The sequence below is a fragment of the Elephas maximus genome, chromosome 23 (assembly GCF_024166365.1).
Source record: "Elephas maximus indicus isolate mEleMax1 chromosome 23, mEleMax1 primary haplotype, whole genome shotgun sequence".
NCBI lineage: Eukaryota > Metazoa > Chordata > Mammalia > Proboscidea > Elephantidae > Elephas > Elephas maximus.
The window spans coordinates 27,695,312-27,722,973 of NC_064841.1; the positions used below are offsets into that span (position 1 = coordinate 27,695,312).

The 27,662-nt window shown below is 43.1% G+C and overlaps 2 protein-coding genes across 5 annotated transcripts in view; one reads left to right on the top strand and one right to left on the bottom strand.

Moving 5' to 3' along the window:
• Window positions 1-27,662, top strand: part of NCEH1 (neutral cholesterol ester hydrolase 1) — a 76,548-nt gene that overhangs the window by 23,951 nt on the left and 24,935 nt on the right. For 2 of the 4 annotated variants that reach the window (XM_049867298.1, XM_049867295.1), the window contains exon 2: window positions 26,051-26,279. In XM_049867298.1, coding sequence (XP_049723255.1) covers window positions 26,051-26,279 — 229 coding nt within the window. Of the gene's footprint in view, window positions 1-5,539; window positions 5,706-6,464; window positions 8,197-26,050; window positions 26,280-27,662 lie in introns of those variants that run through there. The other 2 variants (XM_049867297.1, XM_049867296.1) reach the window with 2 other exon arrangements.
• On the bottom strand, window positions 5,540-6,475 carry NAP1L5 (nucleosome assembly protein 1 like 5). Its single transcript, XM_049867299.1, has one exon. The coding sequence runs from the start codon at window positions 6,304-6,306 to the stop codon at window positions 5,542-5,544; it is 765 nt and encodes a 254-aa protein (XP_049723256.1). The 5' UTR covers window positions 6,307-6,475; the 3' UTR covers window positions 5,540-5,541.

Consider the following 27,662-nt stretch of genomic DNA (forward strand, 5'->3'; position numbering starts at 1 on the left):
CCCTGGTGGTGTAGTGGTTAAGTGCTGTGGCTGCTAACCAAAAGGCCAGCACTTCAAACCCACCAGGTGCTCCTTGTAAATTTTATGGGGCAGCTCTATCCTGTCCTATAGGGTCACTGTGAGTTGGGATCGACTGGATGGCAATGGGTCTGGCTTTTTTTTTTTAATCTTTATGGGAGCAAATGGTACAAGATATATAATCATACCCATAAAATTGGGAAATAGCAAAAGCTCACCTAGAATATCACCTTAACACAATCACTGTTTGCATTTTTTGTGTGTGTGTGTTTCCTTCAGTCTCTCTTTTCCGTTAAATGCTATCATTCTATATGTACAACTGTAGGTACTACTTATTTTATTTAGCATTATACCAGAAGGATTTAGCACATCTGCATTATTTCCATCTTTCTTTGTAATGGATGCATCAAAAAGCATGTGCGATTTTTAACATAACTATTTCCCTATTATCAGACACTTAGACTGTCAGTCACTTCTCATTGTAAATAATGTTACAGTGAACACATTTGTTTACATAATCTTTTTGTTTTTAGGGTTTTTCCTCTGGAGAGTCCAAAAAAATAGAACTACCAGATCTAAGGGTATACATATTTTTGCAGGCCCTGTTACTTATTCTCACGTTATTTTCCAAATTTATTTGGTTAACAGCAATGGGTAAGAGTGCCAGTTTTGCTACACTATTTCAAGCATCAACTATTGTAGTTGATTTTTTTAAAAACTTGTTAATTTAATAGCTTAAATGGGTGCCTTGTTTAATTTGAATTTCTTTGAGAACAATTGACATTGATTAGAATTTTTGTTCATTCCTTCAGTGAATTTTTATTGCATATCTGTTACCAATTGCCAGTCTGACACAAAGGGTCCTTGTCTTTTCCTGAGTAAGAATACACGCGAAAGACAAACTTATCTTCAACAAGCTTTATTTTGCTTGAGTCAAGCAAAAGGTGTCAACAGGGGATCTAAACCTCTGCAAAAGACTGACTCAAAAAGGAAAGCAAGTCTAGGGCTTATATAGGTTAGGTGGAGACAATAGAGCAATGAATATTTAGTGGGCTTCTTTCAAGGGGCCGGTACTTCTCAGAATGGCAGTGTATGCTAATTAGGTTGCCCGCGCATCTGGAATCTAAGGTGGAACCCGCCGATATTCAAGATGGAGTCCTCTCGGCAGCCCTTGGCATCACTTATTGTGGGATATGGCACGAGTGCACTTGATCTTGAGCACTACATCTCCATCTTCGGAGGGCTAAGGAAGGTTAAACACCAGTCACACTTTGTTCCTCTGTGTATGCAGGGCCTGTAAAGGAGAAGGGGACTAGAAAAACACTAAGGAAAAAAAAAAAAAGAAGGTGATAGTAATTCTTGGGTTGTTTCAGTCTTATCTCATGTTGACAGGGTGGGCTCCTGTCTACCCAACTTCTAGATGGTAATCTTTTAACACCTCTTTTGTTCAGCTGCAGGCACAGTTAACCCTATCTGTCTCATATCTACTTTGTGCCAGGCATTATTCTGGGAAATTAGCAATAAACAAGTGTAAGCCCTGCTCTTGTGCTGTATATTCTTACACTTAAACAATTTTTCATTAAAAAAAAGTGCTTGAGAGGTTATACAGCTGGTAGGTGGCTAATGAGGGATTGTCCACTGCAGTCCCATGGCCTTTCCAATCTGCCACACTACACTGAGAAGGGAAATATAGAAGCTTCTTAGTAGAGTGTCTTTTCCTCCTACTGTGTTGCTCTAAACTTAACCTAATGATGATGCTGTTGGTAGTACTCAGAACATGTCAAAAACGTGTCTTTCAAAACTTCAGTCCAAGCCATTTCTTTAGATACATGTGAGCATCAGTTGTATTGCTTTGTAGTCTGACCCAACTTACCTAAAGACTAGGGGCCCCAGCTGAAAAGCCTTACCCTTGAATCTCCTCCATGACACTTTGCTCTGGGTTTGTTCCTCTAATTCTCTGGAACCCCTAGAAAGATTCCTTGAATGGTTTTGCATGCCCATGTCCCAGTACCTAGTAGATGTACTGTAAGTGAGGAAACCCAGCACAGCCCTATGTCCTGATTGGACGTGGGATCCAGCTGACAGAATAAGATCAAGCATCTATCCTTTTCCCTCCCTCCACAGGCATACATTTAAGTGAACAATTGTACTGGGTCCCAGGGCAAAGGTTGGGTATTGGGTGTGCTGAAGACCAGAAAGAATCCGATCCAGCAGAGGAGAAACAATACTTAGAGACTATAGGCCTTGGCCTGGAACTCACTGGATCGGAGGACTGGCCCTGACAGCAATGCTTAGCAGGCCGGTGAGTAATGCATTCAAACACTGGACTCAGTCTTGACTTGTGGTGCAAGGGGGCTGGACTAGGTAAGACCTTCCCAAACCAGTATAAGGTAAGTTAATAGGTGTGAAAAGATTGGCAATTCAGCAGAGTTATATAAATTTCTCTTTTACTACTGGTACTTGTAAGGAGCCCTGGTGGTGCAATAGTTAGTTAAGCGCTCAGCTTCTAACCAAAAGGTTGGTGGTTCAAACTCACTCAGCGGCTTTGTGGGAGAAAGACCTGGTGATCTGTTTCCATAAAGATTACAGCCTAGGAAACCCTATGGGGTAGTTCTGCTCTGTCATGTGGGGTCACTGAGTTGGAATTGACTTGACAGCACCCAATAACACCAGCTGGTACTTGTCAGTGTCTTTGAAAAGCTGATGTGCTTTGTGAATCTCTGAGAGAAGAGTTTAGTTATGCAGCATTTCCCAAGCTTAGTTTATTACAAAGTTATACAAGTCCTGGCTTTTTGTTCCAAGAATTACCATCTTCTCAAGCTGCTGTTCGAAAGAACTGTTCGGGGAAAGGCTGCTCTGTAGTTTTCCTTCCAGCTCTAGTATTCTAAGTATGTTGAAAGGCAACAAAAGTGAAGAAAGCCAGTGATGTCAAAGAGAGCTCAGGGGTCAGATCACTGAACACCTCTAAAAAAGATTGCAGAATTTGAGTGTTTAGAATGGTGCGGTCGAAACATGGATCTATAGCTGTAGTTCTGGAAGTCATCTGGAACAGAAAAGTGGAAGGGCAAACTTAAAACAACAAAAATAAGTATAAAGTTAGGTAATTTTGCTATGCAAGGGAAGAGAAAGAAAAGCTAGGGTTGCAGAAACTTTCTGTGCTGAAACATTTTTCAGCGGAAATGTAGTGAATCTGCAAACTGGGAACTTTGGGGCTTGTTATGACAGCCTTCTGTTCCTCAGTTTCTTCGATATTCAAAGGAGGGAGTCAATATACATACATACATAGGCCTTTTGTGTTTTAAAATTGTATGATCTCATTTGCATCCAGTTTAATAAGGATTGAACCCTTAGGAATGGGATTTGGTGAGGAAAGATGTATGAAGAAACAAGGGCTGAGACCTAGATTAGAGAGAGCAAGGTCAAGAGAGATCAATCACTCTGGAGGTATCTGAGAACCAGGTCAGTGAGGAGGGATCTTTAATGGTACTGTTACATTGTGAATTCCATCTAGTAGGGCTTCTCTGCAGAATTCCACCTAGAGTAAACATTTGTTCAGTTGACATGTGACTGTGGCTGACTTTCCCAACTAAACCTATCAGGCATCTGAAGTAGAATGAGTAATCATTAATCTTCTGAGGAATTGATTTAGTTGATTAACTTTCTCGGAAATTTGTGTCCTTTTCTCCCAATACAGGTCCTGGATAACTACAATTTAGTAGGCCATTTCCAAATTTGTGTGTGTGTGTGTGAGCGCACAGACGTGTGTGTGCAGACTTCCGCCATTTTCTAGATTTAACTTTCTTAGTTATTTGCTAAAATTATGTGTTAATAATCTCTTAATTATGGGATATAGTAATGCATGTCTTGATAGTTTCAGATATATGGGAATCACCAACTTATTTCTTTTTCAAACATTACATATGTACTTCTAAGTGTGATTACGGACATTCACTCATTCCAGAAGGACTTGCTAAATACATACTGTATGCCAGGTACTGCACTAAGTGCTAGGCAAGAAGCAGTGAATACATTGTTATTATCCTCATGACCTGTGTGGATAAGTACCTAGCTTCAAACAAAAACCGTTGCCTGTGGAAACATTCATTTCCTCGTTGATTCTTATTTAATGATTCTATTCATTTTAAGTTATAAAGAATGATAAAGTGGCAATGTTAGTGAAGATTTACCAGACAGAAAATATGCTTAGTTACCTTATTTACCCGATACACAGTGTGAGAAGAGGAAAATGTTTGGAAAGACTAAGTTTTATTAACACCACAGCAGGAAACAACCTTATGCTTATGTTTCTTTATAGATCAGTGGGTCACACATAATTCAAAACTGACAAAAAAGCTGAATCTTTACATTAAATGTGTTCTTCCTGAAAATCCTTCTGTTTGCCAGTCTATCTTCAAGCAGTAAAATTTGATTATGCACCATCTTATATTTAATATGTCACATTTACATGGGGAAATAATGAAGGCACAGCTAACACAAGCTACTTATGAGCTGGGGGTGAGGACACACTTGGATTGGTTCTTCAAGAGTATATTTTTCCAAACATACTAGTTTCAGTGAAGAATTCTTATCATTTTCACAGCTACACTCTAAAAGCTACATGACAAAAAGACCTCACGAGGATCAAACTCCGTAACACTGGGTACACATGCTTTAGAGAATTTGCTGTATTCTACATCTCTTCAAGAAAGTGAATTCTTCAGAATCATAGGGAGTAATTTAATAAACTTTTTCACTTTTTTTTAACTTTCGTAAATAGACAGTACCAAGAAAACACATAAACATGAGATTGTAAGTAATGAATAAGTATTTTTAAGATATACAGGTTATATGTCTTCCTTCACTGATCCAGGTTGTTTCCCTAAATTCAGATATTCGAGAACATTCTTCAGAACTTGAAGTGGCAGTTTTCCTGGCCTCATCAACAGTAGTGTCATGATCTCCATCGCAGGCTTTCTCCTTCCCAACACTCTCCCCTGACGTGGAAAGCTGATCTCTGGGTTACACAGCCATCTTAAACAAAGATAACATTTTTCTTGGGCTCTGCTTTTTCTGCACTAGGAAATTTCAGGAGGACTAAAGGAATTGAAGAATTTAGCTCTGAGAATGTGTTCAGTCTCGGCTCGGTGTTCCATTTATAGTGTGATAGTTTGATGAATGGGTTTCAAATGGACATTCTTTATTTCACATCTACTTGACACCCTGTGTAAGCCTCAGTTTCCAATTTTCACAGAAGAAATCAAGAAAAAATATAGTTTTAACTGCTCTTCTTCAAACGCTTTTAATATATTTATTGTGTTCAAAATGAAAATCAAATCTTAAACTTGTGGGCTGGCCAGGACCTGATTGCTTCATTTAATATATTTTAGGGACATAAGAATAGGTTCACACTGTATTTTAGTCAAAAACCTGAGCCTTTTTAAAGTCCACCAACGTTCACAATTGTTTGTTTGGGGTTTCTTTTTTTTCTCCTTGGTCTTCTTTCTCTTCAATTTCTGCCACCTCTTATTTATCCGCGTCATCTGACACGTCAGAGTGAGGGTCCTCATCGTCCGACTCCTCCTCCTTTTCTTCCTCCACCTGCTCGTCCTCGTCTTCCTCCTCCTCCTCGGCCTCTAAGGTCCAGGCACATCCCTCCATTTCGCCGGTGAGCTCATGGATCTTGGCAAGTAAGGGCTTGTAGATGTCATTATACTTCTTTTCCAGAGCCTGGAATTCCTTATCAAATTTGGCTTCTATCTTATCGCATCGCTTCTGAAGCTTTTTGAGGGCAAGGACTCGGCATTTCACCGAGCTGTGCAGGCTCTCGAGAAAGTCATTTCTAGGCTTCGCCGCGTTCTCGGCCGGCGGCTGGGGCGCCGCCGCCATCGGCCCCTCCGCGCTGCCGTCGTCTCCACCCTGCGCGCCGGCGGCCGCCATCACCTCCTCCGCAGCCGCCGCGCTCGGCGCCGCAGATCCCGCGTTTGCCGGGTCTGCCGTGTCAGAGGGCAAGCCGCACGGGTCTAGGGTGCTCTCGCCGAGGCCCGGCGCCCGAGCAGGACCGGGCAGCACTCGTGGATGCGGCCGCGGCGAGTCGGCCTCGGCGGGGAGGAGCCGCGGGCGGAGGGAGCGGAGGCGGCGAGGGGCGGCCGGGCGGCGGGCCTGTGACGCGAGACCCGCACAAAAGGAGGCCGCCGAGCGGCCCCGAGGCCCGGAAGTAGACGCCTCGCCCGTCGCCTCCCCGACCCTGCGATTTCGGGCGGATCTCAGGCCCCCTTCCCATCCGTTCATGTTTGCGCACCAGCTGCGCGTCAGCCTCGGAGCTTGGATACCCAGATGACGCAGTCCGGGTTTCTGCTCTCAGAGACCTCACAGGGGAGTCGAACAGGAACAAAACCTCCCACTGAGGTAGGGGAGGTGCAGACACAGAGGTACATCCAAGACGCATGTTGGCACAGAAAGCGTGGCCCACAGAGCGTTAAAAGATCAGTTCTGTGCGCAGGAGGCGGCGGTGGGGACCTCACAGAGAAGGAGTCTTGAAAGAGAAGTAGGAGTTCATGCAAGTGGCCATTAAGGGACTCTTGACAGCGGTCATTCAAACGTCCTACTGCAGTTGGTCATTGCAGGCCCTGCTGTTAGCAGCGTTCCATCCAAGGGTATTCACCCGTTACCGTCACACAGAAAATCAGTAATAAAAACTGCCCGATGGAAGACTGTTTCATTGAAGGACAGCTTCACTCTGAATCGACTAGGCCATTGTTTCTCAAACTCCAACTTGGAAAAGAATCACCTGGAGAGATTTCTGGGTCCCACCCCCAGAGATTCTAATCCAGCAGGTAGAGTTGGGGCACAAGAATTTGCATTTCAGATGTGCCAGTCTGTGGAGACCACCCTTTAAGTAGCTCTGGACTGGACACCTTGTTTGATGGTATTAAAAAAAAAAAAAAAAACCCGATGCCCTCCAGTCGATTCCAACTCACAGGGACCCTATAGAACAGAGTAGAACTGCCCCATAGGGTTTTCAGGGAGCAGCTGGTGGATTCGAACTGCTGACCTTTCGGTTAGCAGCTGTAGCTCTTAACCACTGCACCACCAGGGCTCCTTTGTATAGTGATGATAATAAAGATTAAAAAACTAGTTTCCAGCAACCTTCTCTTAACACAGGTGAGTTTAAAAAATTTATAGTTTACTGACCTGTTGGTAAACCAAACTCCTTTGTTCCTCTGGTTGGGATCTGCCCCTTTTAATGGAACCAGGCTTTTACTTCTCTAGGGTTTGGGAGGTGGGGGTGATAGAAGCTTTTTATAAATATGCCAAAAAACAGATTCAAAGTCATTAAGAATATTTAATACATTGAAATACAGCACCCACCCTATTTCTCTCAGGGTCATAAAACAGTAGTATATCTCTACTTTCTAAACATTGAGGCGTTGGTGGCTCAGTGGTAGAGTTCCTGCTTTCCATGCCAGATACCCAGATTTGATTTCCAGCCCGTTTACCTCACGCACAGCCACCACCGTTCTGTCAGTGGAGGGTTGTGTGTTGCTATGATGCTGAACAGATTTTAGCAGAGCTTCCAGACTAAGATGAACTAGGATGAAAGGCCTGGCAATCTACTTCTGAAAAATCAGCCAGTGAAAACTCTGTGGCTCACAGTGGTCTGATCCCCAACCCCTCGTGGGGATGGAGAAGCATTTCATCTGGTAGTGCGTGAGGTCCACATGAGTCAAAGGCTGACTCGACAGGAGCTAACAACTTTCTAAACAAGTCATGTGCTTCTATAACTTTGTTCCACTGTGTAGAATGTCCTTCTCACCCATCTTCTGGCAAATTTTTTTTTTTAATAATTTTTATTGTGCTTTAAGTGGAAGTTTACAAATCAAGTCAGTCTGTCACATACAAGCTTATATACACCTTACTCCATACTCCCACTTACTCTCCCCCTAATGAGTCAGCCCGCACCCTCCTTCCAGTCTCTCCTTTCGTGACAATTTTGCCAGTTTCTAACCCTCTCTACCCTCCTATCTCCCTTCCAGACAGGAGATGCCAACACAGTCTCAAGTGTCCACCTGATACAAGTAGCTCACTCTTCGTCGGCATCTGTCTCCTACCCATTGTCCAGTCCCTTCCATGTCTGATGAGTTGTCTTCAGGAATGGTTCCTGTCCTGGGCCAACAGAAGGTTTGGGGACCATGACCGCTGAGATTCCTCTAGTCTCAGACCATTAAGTCTGGTCTTTTTATGAGAATTTGGGGTCTGCATCCCACTGATTTCCTGCTCCCTCAGGGGTTCTCTGTTGTGCTCCCTGTCGGGGCAGTCATCGGTTGTGGCCGGGCACCATCTAGTCCTTCTGGTCTCAGGATGATGTAAGTCTCTGGTTCATGTGTCCCTTTCTCTCTCGGGCTCATAGTTATCGTGTGACCTTGGTGTTCTTCATTCTCCTTTGATCCAGGTGGGTTGAGACCAATTGATGCATCTTAGATGGCCGCTTGTTAGCATTTAAGACCCCAGACGCCACATTTCAAAGTGGGATGCAGAATTTTTTCATAATAGAATTATTTTTCTGGCAAATTTTTATTCTTAAAGACCCAGTTCAAATGTCATCAGTGCAATGAACACTTTGCAAGATTCTCTAAGTGGAAATTGTTACTTCTTTCTACGTGTAACTATAATAGTTATCCCACTGCATAGTGCATTTCAGTGTCTGTATCTGCCTTACATTGTCACCTTCTTAATTATGGAGTCCAATTTTGTATTTCCCCTTGTCTCTGTACCAGTTATGGTGTCTGGTACACAATAAACACTCAAATGTTTGCTGAACGAGTGGATGAAAAATAAGTATAGACCTTGTGATAGGAGAGCCCTGGTGGTGCAGTGGTTAAGCACTGGGCTGCTAACTGAAAGGTCGGCAGTTCAAATCTACCAGCCACTCTGCAGGAGAAAGATGTGGCAGTGTGCTTCTATAAAGATTCACAGCTTTGAAAACCCTACGAGGCGTTGTACTCTGCCCTGTAGGGTTGCTGTGGGTCAGAATTGACTCGACAGCAACAAGCTTAGGGTCTACGTAAGGACCCTTGTAGCGCAGAAGATCTAAAACCAAACCCATTGCTGTCAAGTTGATTCTGACTCATAGTGACCCTATAGGACAGAGTAGAACTGCCCCATAGAGTTTCCAAGGAGCGCCTGGTGAATTGGAACTGCCCACTTTTTGATTAGCAGCCAGGGCTCTTAACCGCTATGCCACCAGGGTTCCTTGTGGCACAAGGTGTTAAGCTAAGTGAAAGGTTGGTGGTTCGACGCCACCCAGTGGCTCCATGGGAGAAAGACCTGGTGATCTGCTCCTGTAAAGATTATAGCCAAGAAAACCCTATGGGACAGTTCTGCTCTGTCACATGGGGTCGCTATGAGTTGGAATCAGCTCAACGGCACCCAGCAACAACAGTCTATTTAAAACCTCCATTGTTAGTGAATCCAGATTTTGTCACAACAGCCATTGCCTTCGTTCCTGAGCCACTGGGACTGACAGGCCATCCTGATTCCTGATGCTTCAGGGTGCCCGAGCTGCTTTAACTAGACTGATACTTGTTTTCTGAGGCACAGCTTATGCAGGAAAACTGACCCTGCTAACCAGCTGAGCAGATCTGCCTTCAGAGAGAAGAAAATGCTGCAGTGGTAGAAACAGTTAGGTGTTCTACTAGCTGAAAGACTGATGGTTCGAACCCACCCAAAGTTGTCTTGGAAGACAGGCCTGGCAGTCTACTTCTAAAAGGTCACAGCCTTGAAAAACCCATGGAGCAGTTCTAATCTGCATACATGGTGTCGCCATGAGTCAGAATCCGCTTGACTGCAGCGAACGACAGCAGGGTAGGGTTTCATGACCTACTTCCCTTCTCCACCCTGATTTTACACCTTTTTCTCAGGTACAGCCAAACCTGTGCGATGGGAGAGGCTTTAGTTTTCAATAATGACTTGGTTAATGATGGTTTCCTGAGCTCTGAGTAATGACATTCGGGGTTGATTGGGCAGAGTGAGTTGGACTTTTGGCTCTGCCATGTGGGGTTTTACAATCCTGGGTAAGCATTTAATTTGGCTGATTCTCAAAAGAATATAAAATGGGTACAAAACCTGCAGGTCCTTGTGAAATTCAAACAAGTGAAAGTTCAAATGGTTATGAACTATAACATACTGTACAAAGAGTACATAATTTATTATAGGAGCCCTGGTGGCAAAGTGGTTAAGTGCTTGGTTGCTAACCAGCAGGTCGGCAGTTCAAATCCACCAGCCGCTCCTTGAAAACCCTATGGGGCAGTTCTGCTCTGTCCTATAGGGTTGCTATGAGTTGGAATCGTCTCAATGGCAAAGGGTTTTAATTTATTATAACTTGTTACGTATTTTATATAATGTGCATTAATTTATTATAATCACCCCTTGAATGTACACAAAAGGGTACTTTATTATAATCATCATCTGAATATAGCCGTTCAGACATCTTTGTTGTTAGCGGCCGTCGAGTTGCCCCTGAATCATGACAGCTCCGTGCGCGATGGGATTGGACTCTTGTAATCTACAGTGTTTTCACTGGCTGATTTTCGGAAGTCGATCACCAGGCCTTTCTTCCTAGTCTGTCAGTCTGCAGGCCTCCACTAACAGTAGCGGTTGCACACGAGGTGTATTGGCTGTGAATTAAACCCAGTCTCCTGCGTGAAAGGAGAGCATTTGTTTATAAAAATTATTTGCCTTATGTGTTTTGGCTCTGTATGCCATTTTAAGAAACCATTATTTAAAGCTCACGCCCAGTTTGCTGCATCCTGTGCTTTACAAAATGTGGAAGACGAATCCAACTTCTGGAGTGTTCTATGTAACAAACTTGTGAGTCAGGCAGAGAGAGAGTGGGCTAGCCCTGAGTTGCCATATAGCAGAAGGGAGTTTGGGAGGTTTTGTTTCAACATTTAATTGTTTTGTGCTGCCTTTAGACAGCTGCTATTTGGAACATTCAAATGGAAATAAATTCTGCTTGTCCTGGTAGTCTAGAGAGGCATTTAGCTGCTTGAGTAACCTCATGCAGGACATCTGTTGATGACAACACTGGAAAAAATGTGATTGCCAAGACTCGGGTCTTGTCCAGAGGAGCTCACAATCTAACGATTGATAATGTAGGTGACTGAGATGTGGGTATGAAATAACTCAATTTTTAAAAATCTCGTTTCAACTGTTACCCACATGTGTCTAGAAGGCCAAGGAAAGTGAGACAGGAACAGGACAGAGAAAGAGGTTACTAGGGATGCTCAAGAGAGATATGTGCTGGGGAGGAAGAGGGGGAGGAAAGGGGAAGGGCTTCTCGGTCCAGAGTGGTCAAGACTAGAGTTGTTCCGCCATAGGTGCTAACCCCTTTCTAGGCGTCAGTTTCCCTTTATGCAGACAGGGTAGGCTAAATGTTCATTCCAGATGTAAAAGCCTCAGTTTTATGATATAGTTTTGAGAATAAATTTACTTGTGCGTGGCTGAAGGTTGTGGAGCTAGGATACTTGGGTTCAAATCCAGGTCCCCATTTACTGTCTGTGTGACTTTGGGCCGCTCACTGGACCACTCTTGGTTTGAGAGTCCTTCACACTGAGAATAGTGACTGGCAGAGAGCAAATACCAGTGTGTGTAAGCTGTTATCCCCCTTGACATAAGCTGATAGAATGTAGGAGGCTTTTAGAGCTAAGCCTTGGCAATATAGAAACTACTTTTTTTCTGCGTGATAGTAAAACAATAAAAAAAAAAAAATTTAGGAAGTTTTGCCCTCCCTCAGATTAAATCGCTGCCCCAGGGGTTTGCCAGGAGCGAGGGAACGAACTGAAGGGTTTAGGGTGAGGGGATTAGTGTTAGATTCCTCTGTAAGCTCTCTCCTTTTTTTTCCATCTGGGTTACCCTGTGATCACCTGGTAGTAAGGGTCTCCTCAGGTTTGGTTTGTAGCTTGTAAAGAAACACTTGGGTACTTGACTAAACAAATTCGTAATTCTGTAACAGATCGATTTTATCAGAGAAGGCCTGCTGTTACATAATGGTATCTGTCCACAGGTTGGCTTCATATTTCCCTCCAATGTTTTGCTGAGTGGAGAGGAGAGTGCAGCTCTACTCCACATGGAAGCCTTTGGGCCCCTGCATTTTCAGAGTAGGGGACAAAAGATTTATTCTACAAAAGCTATGCTGAGTAAAAGAAACGAAGGAGGAAGGACAGGGATAGGAAGAGTCCCTAGCCCGGGGGGTCTGCCAAGAGCCTGGAGCCTGATCAACTGCTTCTGCAAATTCAGGGCCTTGGGAGAGAGGACAACGGTGGCTAACATGAATTTGGGGGCAGTGGTGATTCAGTAGTAGCATTCTCATTGCCTGAGAGGGAGACCCAGTAACCTCCAGTGCAGCCACCACCCATCTGTCTGTGGAGCCTTGCATGTTGCTATGAGGCTGAACAGGTCTCCGTGGAGCTTCCAGACTCAGACCGACCAGGAAGAAAGGCCTGGTGATCTACTTCTGAATATCAGCCAGCGAAAGCCCTGTGGATAACAACTGTCCAATATGCAACCCATCATGACAGCAAAATTGGCTTGCCCTCTTCTTCACATTCTGCATATGGCCAAGAGCCTCCCAGAAATGGTACTCAGACAGCTCTGGCCTTTGATCAGAGTCGAGTTAGCAATCCAGCCCTCAGCAACCGAATGTTTTTTTTTCCTTGTCATCTGGGTGGCAGAGGAAAGAGGACTTTGATGCCTTGCATGATCTTTTCGCATCCTTACTGGGGGGTTTGGGGTGGGAGGGTGATGCTGAACAATTGAAAAGCAAAGTGGGTGGTAGGTAGAAGACTGAACACCTGTGGGATACCTGCCCTACGACCAGAAACTTCTGTGTGCTTTTCCATACCTTTCTCTCTATCTTCTCAGGCTTCTGATCATTAAAATTCACTACACCTATGAATTTTACTTCTCCAAGGAGCCTCTTTTGACCTTTACCGGTTACCTTTGAGTGGACTCCCACTCATGGCAACCCCATGTTTGTCAGAGTAGAACTGTGCTCCACAGGGCTTTCAGTGGCTGTTTTTTGGAAGTAGATCACCAGGCCTTTCTTCCAAGGGGCGGATTAGCCAGTTAGCATGGTGTGCATTGGCTTATGTAAGCAAGGCACACACGGGCTTAATTATGTTTACTTCTCTGTAGTGCACAATTTCACGTGAGTTTAAGCAGATCTTGACAAGGTGCCTCTGGGTAGACTCCAACCTCCAATCTTTTAGATAGCAGCCAAGCACATTAACCATTGGTAGCACCCAGAGACTCTTGACAGCTCGTCTTTCCTATTCCAGGCAGGGTTACATACCTCTGTATTCCAAGGCATGTATCTCTATTTTTGCAGTTTCTACATCACAGCATCCACCACTTGTCTATCAATTTTTCGTGCCATGGTATCTTGCATGTTGCTATGACAACTGCTCAGAGAGTAGAAGGACAAGCTATTTCCTAGGCTGATCCCTAGGGTGGCTCGAGAAGACAAAGTAAAGTATTACAATGGAATGTACAAAGACCTGGAAGTAGAAAAAAAAACACAAAGGAAAAAAATGCTTGGCATTTCTGAAGCTGAAAGAACTGGAGAAAAAATCCAAGCCTCAAGTTGCAACATTGAAGAATTCTATGGGCAAAATATTGAACAATGCAGGAAGCATCAAAAGAAGATGAATACAGAGTCACTATACCAAAAAGAATTAGTTGATGTTCAGCCATTTCAGGAGGTAGCATATGATCCAGAATCGATGGTATTGAAAGAAGTCAAAGCTGTGCTGAAGGCACTGGCAAAAAACAAGGCTCCAGGAATTGACGCAATACCAACTGAGATATTTCAGCAAATGGATGCAGCACTGGAGGTGCTCACTGGTCTATGTCAAGAAATTTGAAAGATACCTACCTGGCCAGCCAACTGGAAGAGATCCATATTTGTGCCCATTCCAAAGAAAGGCGATCAAACCGAATGCAGAAATGACGGAACAATATCATTAATATCACACACAAGCAAAATTTTGCTGGAGATCATTCAGAAGCAGTTGCAGCAGTACATCGACATGGATCTGCCAAAAATTCAAGCCAGATTCAGAAGAGGACGTGGAACGAGGTAAAAGTGAAGGGTCAGCAAAAAAGAGTAAGACCCTCAACAGAATGGATTGGCACAGTGGCTGCAATGATGAGCTTGAACGTAGCATTGATTGTGAGGATGTTACGGGACCAGGCAGTGATTTGTTCTGTTGTACATAGGTCACTGTGAGTTGGAACCAACTCGATGGCACGTAACAACAGCAACAACAACATCACATCATAATCATCTACTGTGTTTGGGACATTCCCACATAGTGTGCTCCTCAAAAGCAAGCCCTTGTGCTTTGTTCATTTTGTACCCCTAATGTTCAACACTGTTATGACCAAATAGGTACTGAACAACAACGACAAAAAAAACCCCAAACAAACCGTTGCTGTTGAGTTGATTTCTGACTTATAGCGACCCTTTAGGACAGAGTAGAATTGCCCCATAGGAGTGGCTGGTGGATTCAAACTGCCAACCTTGTGGTTAGCAGTCTGAGCTCTTAATAAATGTCAATTGAATGAATTAGTTGACTTGATTTAATTTGTGACTCTTAACCTTGCTATGTATCAGATTTACCTAGGGAGCTTAAAAAATATCTATGCCTTTGGTCCTACTCCTGGAAATTATTACTTAATTGCTGTGGGATGGGACTCGGGCACTGCATTGGTAATTTTTAAAAGCTCCAGGTGATTCTAATGTGCTACCAGGTTTGAGAACCCGTGGATTAAATGAACAAATGCCTGCTATATGCCAGATGGAGTCCTGGTGGTGCAGTGGTTAAGAGCTCTGCTGCTAACCAAAAGGTTGGCAGTTTGAATCCACTAGGCACTCCTTGGAACCCCTATGGGGGCAGCGCTACTCTGTCCTATAGGGTTGCTATGAGTCAGAATCAACTGGATGGCAGTGGGTTTGATTATATGCCAGATGTTTTAATTAAGTTCTCACAATAACTCAGTGGAAGGCGGTGAGATTTGTTAACATACCAAAAAAATAACAGAGGCCCAGAATTATGTAATAACTTTGGGCAGACCACAAAGTTGGCAGAAGGCAGAGCTAGGATCACACCCGTCTGCCTGACTCGATTACTTGCACAGTTTCACAGGCAGTTTCCCACCATTGATGGAGAATCCGTTCACTCTCTTGTCCATTCATTCAGCGGTGGAGCCCTGGCCAACTGGGTGAATTGTGTAACATTGGAGAAATGTGACATTCGATCTCTTCTCCCTCCAAGAATCTCTGGTAAGGAGGCTGAGATTTGGGTCACCTTCTCTCTCCTAGTTTCTTCTCCTTATCAGATGAGGATCAGCCTAGGAAAGAGCTTGTCCCTCCACCCTCTGAGCAATTGTCGCAGCTACCCTGCCTCCCATATTTGTAGGACAATTAGGCCTTTTCTCTGGGCTGGACATTCAAACTCACTTCCAAGTCTCTTTCTCTGGAGCATGGCCATTCCAGTGGCTTCTTGGCCAAGCCTTTTTATGCCCATTCCCCAATCTCTGCAATGAGTTTATAAACTTAATTTTCCTTTCCAAGTCATTCATAATTTCTTGAAGGTTTTGATGCTAACCTTTGATGTTTGTGTTGGGGAAATGGTCTGCCTCTATACCTCTCATCCAGGCCGCCTAAGTAAAGACCTTGGGCCCAGAACTTTGTCTTACAGGGAGGCTAGGAATTCTCTCAGCCAGTTTCTTCTCCTTATCAGAGAAGGCTTCCCCCCGCTCTGGGTATACAGTAACATTTCTGTCTCTTGCACGTGTGTGGGCACCACGCAGCACCTGGCCAACCCCACTTCTCTGTTTCTGGCATAGAGGGAACGGGGTCTCATACTATGGTATAAGAGGGGTGAACGTAGAACATCTGCCTTGCACCAGCCATATGCAGGATCAGCCTGCTGGTCATGGGAGACTGGTGCCCACTGGTGAAGCTGATGTCGCTGTCTCTTCTCTAAGGGAGTAAAGCATTTCCCTGCACTGTTAGAGCGTGTGTGTGGTCCTTTGCTGGCGAAAGTGAACCCTGTCATGAGTTTGTAACATTGTTTCTCCTTCTGTGGGTTCAAGATGATATGTATTTATTACTGAGAGAACTAAAACGAATAAAATAAAATCATGTAGAGTTTTTGGAGAACTTCATAATATCCCAGGTTCACCAGTAGATACGCTGGGATTTTACAAAACCAGGATTGAAAGTTATTGATGGGCAAAACAAAGTCAAGTTGTTCTAAACGTTTACTTTGTAAATTTTCATAACTTAAGCAAGCAGTCCCTACATACTGTAATTAGCCTTAATAAACTTTCTAGGCATAAATATTGTAAAGTTTGTTCTGTGGGATGTAAAGTGAAGTAGCACTTTTATCCTATTAATTATCAGTTGGCAACTATAATAATAAACAGTTATATGGTGCCAGGCACTGTTCTAAATGCTTTACATATGTTAACCCATTTAATCTTTAGAACAACTCTCTGAGTTAGGTTCTATTATCCCCATTTTATAGATAAGGAACTTAAGGCAAAAGGATGTTAACTAAGACGTACAGCTAGTAAGTGGTAGTGCTGAGTCAAACCCAGGCAGTCTGGCTCTCTAGTGTATGCTTTTAACCAGCATTCTAATACATACCCTGGGAATTAGGTCAGTTTTGTGCAATTGATAGAGGAAGTTTGATGGGCTGCTGTAGTTCTTGTGTATCATGGATCCTAGGCTGACACTTCTACCACTTGGCCTGAGCAACCATAAATGTAAGAATTCTAAGCAGGCTGGAATGGGTGGAATAGGAAAATCTTGGCATAGCTAAAAGGTTGGTATAGCCACGAATGAAATCTCTTAAGGGAGAGGTAGACAGAGTGCAGAGCTGAGGTGTCTTGCACACAGCAAACATCACATTTCTCATAACGACAGCAGGATGAACATATTGAAATAATTGGATTATATCCCCATGATATGTCTAAAAGTTCTCAGCTACTGGTGGTGACTTCCTAGCTATGTCAATGGCCATTTTTGAGCGCATCACCTTTTTCTGTAGTGGAATTATCAGTTTTTTCTTTGAAATTCTTCCAAATTTTGCTTCTATTTTAAGATTCACTCTTAGTTCTCCTTTCGCCATTCTAACATCTTCTGGAGTTCTCCCTCTAGATTCTTTCCAGCCTGTAAAAGAATGTTTTCCTCCATGGTCTATATTCTTGACACTGTTGTCTCTTTGCCGCTTTTCCTGAGTCTTGTTTTTGTTGTATGAGTTGTCAGCGGTTACTTCTGAGCTCTTGAATCTCTGGCCTTACATTTGCTGTCTACCTCTTGGACCTGTATACCTCAATACTCCATCAGCTTTAAATGGAATAATTCCAAAATGGAACTTTGCCTTCTGTGACTACTCTTCTTCCTGTGTTCTCTATTTCTCATACCCCAAGTGAAGACCCTCAAAGATCTGTGAGCTCTTTCTCTTTGCTCCCCGTCTGCCTACCTCATCCCTGTTCTTCCAGTCTCTGAGCAGTTGCCAAGTCCTTTCAACTCTGCCTCAGTGATCTCTCTTGTATTTCTTCCCTTCCCTATATTCTCCTGGGCAGATCCTCATTTTCCCTCCTGTGAACAATTGCCAAATCCTTGCAACTGCTACCCTTTCCTCCAATCTCTTTTCTTACCAATCTGTTGTATATATCTCTGCTGAATAATTCTTCCCCAAAATTTTGTTTCATTAAAAAAAAAAAAAAAGAAGAAGAAGTGTCCAAAAATCTTTGTTTTTCCCTATTGACCACTATCTAAGATCTACACTTTGGAGTAGCATTTAATCTGCCACCATCTTGCCAGCTGCATGTTCAGTCAGACTGGATCGTCCCCTAGATTCGAAGTTGTGAACAGGCGGCCCTTAGTTCAGATTTGGCCTGAAGATATGTTTTATTTGATCTTCAACTTTTTAATTAATATGAGACAATACTTTAAAATCAGTGATTTCCCTTAAAAATCAAAGTCTTAGTGAACTGCGGAAGCTTAAAGGAGAGATTGAAATTTTGGGAAGGAGAGGGAGTTACATAACACATTCTTACCAATTTGTGTTCTCAGCCCATGTTTGTACTCCTGTAACATGTAACGGAGCATTTTACATATGTTGTTAGATGCCATCAAGTCGTCTCCAACTCATAGATAGCCTGTGTATAACAGAATGAAATGTTGCCCCGTCCTGTGCCATCCTCATAATCGTTGCTGTGTTTGAGCCCACTGTTGCAGCCACTGTGCCAGTAAAACACAGGTTGACACCTTTTAGGTATTCTCTACTTTCAGCCAGTGGTAGCCACCTAATTAATACTTGTTGAATTATAGTTATATGAACTTTGGTAACTTCTTGCCGCAAACACTGAGGTTCTTTGTGGAACAAAGATTCTGTGTTAGTGAATCTTGGGTGATCTGTATAGTGGGCTCTATTGAAAATCATGTAAGTTGAGTGCCAATAAAAAATTAAATCGGCATCCAAAAGTACACTACCTTTACAATGTTTAAAACACATGACCGCAAATCTTCATGCAGATAAATGTCGTATGTGATGTTTTTTCCTATGATTAGCAAGAGTAGAGCAGAATTTACAGAGGAGAATTAAAAAGCTCTTTGACAAGAAGTAACTATTAACTGGAGAAGTTGGAGAACCACTGATACAGAATACAACCATTTGAATGTGAGAAACGAAACAGGCAGTGAGTTAGAAAATACTCTGAGTATTTAATGCAGTTGGTTCATGTTGAAATATGACCACCTGCTAAGTTACTTATGAGTGTGGAGTATCTGTGTACCCCCTCTGATATGAGCATACGAACTTTTTAGAGACAGTTATTTTACTTTTTTTTTTTAACCTGTAACATTTTCAAAGCTTGGAAATCAATGTGGTACTAATAATAAATGTACAGGATGGGGGAAAAAAAAGATAGTTTCAGATTGCCTAGGACCATTGCAATATCTTAACATTTCTTCATGCAATGATCTTCGGAACCAGAGGTATGATAATAACAATGATAAACTCATATAGGGCTTAGTATGTGCCAATCACTGTTGTAGGTGCTCTACTTTTTTATTGTTCACAATAACCTTTTCTTAAAAAATAATATTTTGTGTGTTTGGTGGAAGTTTACACAGCAAACTAGGCCCCATTTAACAATTTCTATGCATATTGTTCAGTGACATTAGTTACATTTTTCACAGTGTGTCAACATTACGTCCACTCTGGTTGTTCCATTTCCATTAATCTAGCTTCCCTGCACCCTCCCCCCCCCACCCCTTAGTTTCTCATCTTTGCTGTAGGGTAAATTTGGTCTCATATAGTTGATTTTTTTAAAAAAGCACAGTACTCATGGGTGATGTTGTTTATTTTATGAGCTAATCTGTTATTTAACTGAAAGGTGATCTCCAGAAGTGGTTTCAGTTCTAGGTTTAAAGGGTGTCTGAGAGTGACAGTCTCTGGGGTTCCTCTGGTCTCTACTGGTCCAGTAAGCCTGGCCTTTTTAAAGAATATGAGTTTCATTCTACATTTTTCTTTTGTTCCATCTGGGACCATCTATTGTGTCCCTGATCAGAATGATAGGTAGTGGTAGCCAGGCCAAAACCCAAAACCAAACCCACTGTGGTCACGTCGATTCCGACTCATAGCGACCATGTAGGACAGTAGGACAGGGTAGAACTGCCTCACAGAGTTTCCAGGGAGCGCCTGGCAGATTTGAACCTTTGGTTAGCAGCCATAGCACTTAACTACTATGCCACCAGGGTTTCCGGTAGCCAGGCACCATCTAGTTATCCTGGTCTCAGGATAGATGAAGCCATGGTTCATGTGGGTTATTAGTCTTATTGACTAGTTTCTTCTTTGAGTCTTTAGTTTTCTTCTTTCTTTTTTGCTCCAGACGAGTAGAGATCAATAGCTCTCTCTTCTAATGAAGCTCATGTTCTCACTAACAAACACAGTAGCATGGGTGCTTTTTAACTTGTGATATGTGGGTCCCTGAAACCATAGGTGTATGTGAAAAGTTGTGTGCATATGTGCATTTTTCTAGAGCCAAGGTCTTTAGATTTCATCAGTTTCAAAGGGTGATGTCACCCTCAATATATTTCAAGTGGCCCTAAAGTAGAGTCCTAGAACAGTGGCTTTGGAGTCAAGCAAACTTGTATTCAAATTCCGGCTCTGCTACTTATTAACTATATAAGCTTGGACAAATAAAAATTGGTTCCCTTTTCTGAGTCTCAGTTTTCTCATCTATAAAATTTAGTTTAGACTTCATAAAGCTTTTGTGTGGGTTAAATTGGGTCTTGGGTGATGCAAACAATTAATGTGCTCAGCTGATAACTGCAAGGTTGGAGGTTTGAGTCCACCAAGAGTTACCTCAGAAAAAAGGCCTGGTGATGTGCTTTGAAAAATCAGCCATTGAAAACCATATGGAGTACAGTTCTACTCTGACATACACGGGATCGCCATGAGTTGGACTTGACTTTATGGCAGCTGATAATGTGAAGCAGCAGACACAATGTAAGATCAGCTTCTCCCTCCGCCACCTTCATCCTTCAGGTTTTGATCCAAAGTATGGATGAGAGCTTTGAATTAAGTAGAACAAAGAATAGGCTGCCTTGGAAAGAAAGGATGTCCGCATCCCTGTTGCTTTTTTCAGATATCATCAAGTCAATTCCGCCTCATAGTGGCCCCGTGTGACAGAGTAGAACTGCCCCATAGGATTTTCTAGGCTATAATCTTTTCGGAAGCAGATCACCAGGCCCTTCCTCCATGACATCACTGAGTGGGTTTGAACTGCCAACCTTTAAGTTAGTAGCCCAGTGCAAGCCATTTGTACCACACAGCTGCCTTCAAATGTCATGAGAAAATAAATAAATAAATAAATAAAATCCAATACTCATTGTCTTCACAGTACTTTTTTGTTGTAGTTGGTATTGTTATTCCCAATTTACATATGTGAAATTGAGGTTCAGAGAGGTTTAATAACTTGCCCAAAGTTGCCCAGCTGGTAAGTGGGGGAGCTGGGATTTTAACCCAGACATTCTGGCTTGGGAGTCTGTGCTGTTGACTTCTGTGCTGTACATGTGTCTTAGATGGAGCCTTGTTGTGCTCCCCCAGCCTCACTTATTTACTACATAAACCCATAGGCATTTGAATTATAATCCCTGCCCAACACTTTTGCATCTTGGCTTCTGACCCTTTTCCTTGCCACCCGTGCTGCTTCCCTTAAGGCACAATTCAGGCTAGAAGCCTCACTGGGTTTCATCGTAGCCAGAAGTAATTCCTTCTCTGAGCTCCTGCAGCCTTTTATGTATGCCTCTTTTTTTTTTCTTATGCAGTTGATATCACTAACTAACGTGGGCTCTTCCTTTACAAGCCTTCTTACTCCTCTAAGCCCTGGAGGATTGTTTCCTTCCCTCAAGGTTCCCAGCTCATGCAATATGTTCCGTAATTATATGATGAATAAATCAGCAGAAAATCACCCCATTCACCAGCATACTACGGTTCAGTCTTCCTCTGGCCCAGGAGTACAGTTTCTGCTCAGCCCCCTTTGATTCTTGCTCATCCCTTGATCTTTAACCATGGCCCACCAGATCCCACTGAAATGTAGAGTATTCCTCATCCCCTCCCATCCCCTTAGGCAGAGTTCCTCTCCTAGATCCTGGAATGTGGTAGAGGCAAGTTTTAATACCTCCAGCACTGCCCTGGAGGGAACTCTGGGGGCACGATAGTTAAGTAAGATCTGGGGATCTGCTGCCCTAAAGTTTACAGTTTAGAGAACACTGCGGGGCAATTCCACTCTGTCACATGGGTCGCTAAGAGTCGGAAATCGACTTGACAGCACCCAACAACAGCAGCACTGTTCTAGAATACTTCGACTAGCCAAGACTGGATCAATTTGAAATCTGTACACCCCTTAACACTTGACCTGCTTCTGTGTGATACTGGAGTTTCCCGACTACTTCTAATACTCTTGTTTATTCTAGAATATTACTTGGGTGCCTCTGAATTTCATTTCATAAACTCAAGGATGCAGGAAATATAACTTGAGCTATATTTTGCCCTTAATTTTTTAGGTAGAAACTTAATCCCGGTGAACTTAGTGATTTTCCCTCATTGCTGTTTGCGCTTAGGTTTTGGAGGGTCTTCTACAGTGCCAGGAGTTTCTGGTGGTGCAGAATGGTTAACATGCTTGGGATTAATCACTGGAGGTTCAGCTCCACCTAGAGGCAGCTCAGAAGAAGGGCCTGGTGATACTTCCAAAAAATGAGCCATTGAAAATGCTATGGATCACAGTTCTACTTTGACCCACACGGGGTCACCATGAGCCAGACTCAACCCGACAGCAACTGGGTATACAATGCCAAGACATTGTGGGTGTCACTCACCCTCAGTCCACATCATTGGTCTACCTGATTGTGTGTTTGGTCCCTGGAAATTGCCCTGGGGTATTCTTTTGTTCTTACCTATATGGACCCTTCTGGCCCATTAGTGTGCTGCATCTACTCCTGTTGGACCCTTGAGCGTATGTAATGGGCCACTGATAACCAAAGAGGCTGTCCCAGATCCACCTGCTAGGTATCATCCAGTTTTTGGTACTTTTATGTCTTTATTGGGCAAATGGAATCACTCTGCTGCTCTTACAACAGTTGGAGCTGGGGAAACTCTCTGAAACCATTTGAGACGCCATCTTCCTAGACATACCTTGCAGCCAGGGCTTCCCTAGCGTCTTGCCTCCTTCCAGTTTGTGCCTGGACATGGGACATAGGTCTGCTGCTGTCAGATTTCACAGACCTATCTGGACATTACTGGATCTCTGAGTTCTTTTTTTATTGACTCAGATATCTACAGATTCCTCATTTCATTTCCAATACTTTTCCTCCTCTTTCCTACCACCCAGCCTGGGTTATCATTTTCTTGTCTGGGAGACTTCTTACTCATAATGTAATCTTCTAAATTGTTATCTATTCTTTTGTTCTCCAAAGGATACAGGCTTTTGAAAATCAAAAGCAGAACACACCCCTGTTTCTTAGATATTTTTTCTTATAACCTTCCTTGGAATACCAGCTACAGAAAGGCTTAGCTACTGATTTTATTTGCGGGGCAGTAAGGGGTTAAAAAAAAACCAACCCAAACCCAGTGCCATAGCAACCTATAGGACAGAGTAGAACTGCCCCATAGAGTTTCCAAGGAGCGCCTGGCAGATTCGAACGGCTTACCCTTTGGTTAGCAGTCATAGCACTTAACCACTACGCCACCAGGGTTTCAGGAGGGGAATAAAAAGGAGAGCTAAGGGGAACAGCATATATTTGAGAAAAAAAAAGTTGGATATTATTCACAATTTTGACACACCTCAACAGAGAGTGTAAGTATCATACTGGATAGTGCTAGGAGCAGCTTCGTGTGCCCACACTGATCTAAACCAACATCTCTCAGGCAATTCGGTATGTCCTGCAGACTTCTCACAGTTTCAGGAATCTACCTTCTGCCCTACTGTGAGCAAATATCTACTAGTGTATGAACCATGACAGACACTTAATGGACTAAAGCCAACGTACATTCTCGGCTTTGTTTCTTTGGTGGATTCTGGTTGGTGCTGGCACCTTCCATGTGGTGACAGTGGAGCAGCTAAGGTAATAATCTATCCCGTAGCCTGCTCTGCTACTAACAGCTCTGCCTGACTGAGTGAGCCAGGCATGATGAGAGAAGACAGAATAAAGAGCATGGGCTTTAATGTCAGACAGATCTAAGTTTGAATCTTAGTCCATCATTAGTAGCTGTGTGTGACCTTGGGCCAGTTACTTAGTCTCTAAAGCTTCATCTTTCCCATACCTACCTCATGGAATTGTAGCCAGAATTCAACAGCCTACCTGTTTTAGTTTCTTAGTGCTACTGTAACAGGAATACCACAATTGGGTGGCTTTAATGAACAGAAATTTATTTTCTCACAGTTTAGGAGGCTGGAAGTCAAATTTCAGGGTACTCACTCTAGGCGACGGCTTTCTCTCTCTCCATGTTGGCTCTGGGGGAAAGTCCTTTTCTCTTTTCAGCTTCTGTTCTCATATCCTTGGAGATCTTCATGTGGCATGGTGTTTATCTTCTCCCGTCTGTGTTCCTTGCTTCTCTGCCTAATCTGATCTTTTTATATTTCAAAAGTGATTGGTTTAATACACTGTTGTTGGTAGGTTCCGTCCAGTTGGTTCTGACTCATAGCGACCCCGTGTACAGTGGAACGAAACACCGCCCAGTCCTGTCCCATCCTCACAAGACACTGTTGTGGACTGAATTATGTCCCCCCAAAATTTATGTGTTGTAAATTGTAACCTCTGTGTCTGTGGTTAGGGGCCTGGTGGCACAGTGGTTAAGAGCTCAGCTGCTAACCAAAAGGTTGGCAGTTTGAATCCACCAGCCACTCCTTCGAAACCCTATGGGGCAGTTCTACTCTGTCCTGTAGGGTCGCTATGAGTCAGAATTGACTCAAGGAAACAGTTTGATTTTTTGGTTTATGCCTGTGGTTACAATCCCATTAGGGAATGGTTTGTCTTTGTTATGTTAATGAGGTAGGATTAGTGTAGGGTATATTTTGAGTCAATCTCTTTTGAGATATAAAAAGAGATCAAACAACCGAGCGGGGGTGGGGTCGGGGGTGGGGGGCAGTAAAATAGATGCCAAGACTCATGGAGATCTCCAAGAAACCAGGAGGCAGAAGCTGAAGAGACAAGGACTTTCCTCCAGAGCCCACAGAGAAAGAAAGCTTTCCCCTAGAGCCAGTGCTCTGGATTTGGACTTCTAGCCTCCTAAACTGTGAGAAAATAAATTTTGGTTTGTTAAAGCCATCCACTTGCGGTATTTCTCTTATAGTAGCACTAGATAGCTAAGACAGACATACGCTAAACTGATATGACCGTATTAACATAACAAAGAGCCTTATTTCTGGTTGGGATTACATCCACAGTTATAGGGGTTAGGATTCCAACATGTATTTTTGAAGGGGACACGATTCAATCTCTAACGCTACACTAGCTGGATAGGCACTCAGTCAATGATGGGCTATTTTTAGGTGCCATCAAGGTTCAGAAGAAGAAGAGACTTCAGGCTGTAAATTCTTTCCACATATCTGGAGGCTCCTGGCTCTGTCTGAGCTGGTGGCTTCTGAATGCCAGGGCCTGAAGGTATCAGTTGATTCTGCCCCTTCCCTCTCACACACTCATTCCCTTCTCCTCAAGACAACCAGACACACTTAAATATATAAGCTTAAATGCACTTTTAAAATTAAGTAAATGTAAAACTTTATTTGCACTTAAATAAAGTACTCTTCTTCCACTCCTAGTGTGTTACGGGAATATCGGATCTGTGATCTGCTGATTTAAATTTTCAAAAAGGACAGAATCTTAGAATTCACAAAACCACCTAGGTTTGAGTCCCAGTACTACCCCCTTATCCAGCTAAACAGGCAAGCTCAGTTAATCTAAATCTCTGTAAAGCTGGGCTAACGATACTTACCTCTTACCCGTTGCCATCGAGACGGTTCCAACTCCCGGCGACCCCGCACGTAGAGTAGATCTGCGCTCCAGAGGGTTTTCAGAGACTGTGGCCTTACGGAAGTAGATCACTAGGACTTTCTTTTGCGGCCTCACTGGGTTGATTTGAACCATCGATGTTTTGGTTAGTAGCCACATGCAAACTGTTTGCATAACCCAGGAACCCTGTGGCTAGTGATGTTGTTGTGATATCTGCCCCATTTCCCTCCAGAGCCAATCTGAAGATCAAGGGAGATCTCCTGTATGAAAACACTTCCTAAGCTCTAAAAGTGAAAAGTAAACACAGTGTGTTGTATTGAAAGGGTTCAGTTCATCCTCAGGTCCAACGTCAGTTGCTTGTAAGAATTTCGGTATTAAGAGTGGGCTCTGGTGATGACGAAACTGACACGTGCTCTCCCTGTTTTTTCCTCCCTCATCCTGCAGAGCAACTTGATACACTGCCTGGGCCTGAGCCATCATCTGCTCGCCCTGAATTTTATCATCGTTTCTTTCGGCAAGAAAAGTGCATGGTCGTCTGCTCAGGTGAAGGTGACTGACACCGACTTTGACGGGGTGGAAGTCAGAGTGTTTGAAGGCTCTCCAAAGCCAGAAGAGCCTCTGAGACGCAGCGTTCTTTACATACACGGAGGAGGCTGGGCTTTGGCCAGTCCAAGTATGTCCTGGTCACCTTCGGGTTATTTGGGATTGTGGTTGGCTGTCGGGGAGATAGGTGGTTGCATTTGGCCTTCTTCTTGGTTAAGGAGTTATGTCTCGGTTCCCTGCGAAGTCCCAGTTACCCCTGTTGTCCTAGCAAAATCATTAACAGTATCCCCTTTTCACTGTCAAACAGATCCTTGTTTGGATGATAAGTTACATGGTTACCTGAGGGAAAGGATTTTGTTTGTTTGTTTATTCAGGTAGACTGTTTTGAAAATACTTCCTGTGGCCTAAGTCATAGGCTAATTTATTTTGAAGTGCTGATAGCTTTCTTCACCAAACAAGGTGAGTTTCATTGTGCCAGAACATGAGAGAATTTTCTGTAACTCTTTTGTCAGCTTGTATTTTGAAGACATCTTTCTATGAAATAGAACGAACCATTTCTGAATACACCAACATTTTATCTGCTTATAAAACCAAAGAGTAATATATAAAAGTATGAAGCTTTAAAAGGAAACAGTCTTGCAAATTTCAAGTATCTTTTTTTAGCGTTAGATAACTTTCATGAGCAGAACATGTTCAAAATGGCAGGCAGCCAAGTGGAGCAGCCCAGTGGAAAGCAGTTTCCAAAGAGAAAGTAAAGGTCTCATCTCTGCCTGTATCTATCATAAAGCTACTTTCTCATATTCAACCCAGAGCTTTTAGCATCCCCCAAGTTCAAAAGGCAATAGCAACTTATTTTGTTTGTTTGTTTAATCATGCTATGATTTTTTTTTTTTTTTAGTGCAGCCAAGGTCAAAAAGCATAACCTTTTCTAATAATCCCATTTCATTTAGCTCCATATTCACCATATACAAATATAATTTATTCATTTATTCTTTCATTCACTGATTCATTCATGCTGTCAACAGATGTTCACTGAGTAACATAGGGTTGCCCAGGACTGAGGGGTTTCCTGGTACACAGCACTTTCAGTGCAAAAACTCAGAACAGTCCTGCTCAAACCTAGACCATTGGTCACCTTAACATGTGTTAGAAGGTAAGGATACAAAAGTGAATAAGACAGAGTCTCTGCTCTAGAAAAAAACTGAGTCTGTAGCACTGAATAGTTGCCAGGTAGGACATTGCCATGGAGGACATGAAAAAAAATGGCATACAAGAGTCAATCTGACCATTTGCACACGTTTTTACTGATCACCCTCGCCAGAGGAAGAGCTGGGGCTGGTGTAAGCATGCCAGTGGCTATGCAATTATTAAGCATCCAGTTCTAGGACCATCTTGGAAAGCCTACAAATAAGGATATATCTGGTTTTCTATTGGCCCAATCTAGCTCTTAATGTATTGAAAGAACAACTAAAGGGTTACATTTTTTCATATTAAAATTGTTTCTGTCAACACA

Coding starts and splice junctions, on each gene's coding strand:
- NAP1L5 (XM_049867299.1), bottom strand. CDS start 6,306: ATGAACGGATGGGAAGGGGGCCTGAGATCCGCCCGAAATCGCAGGGTC.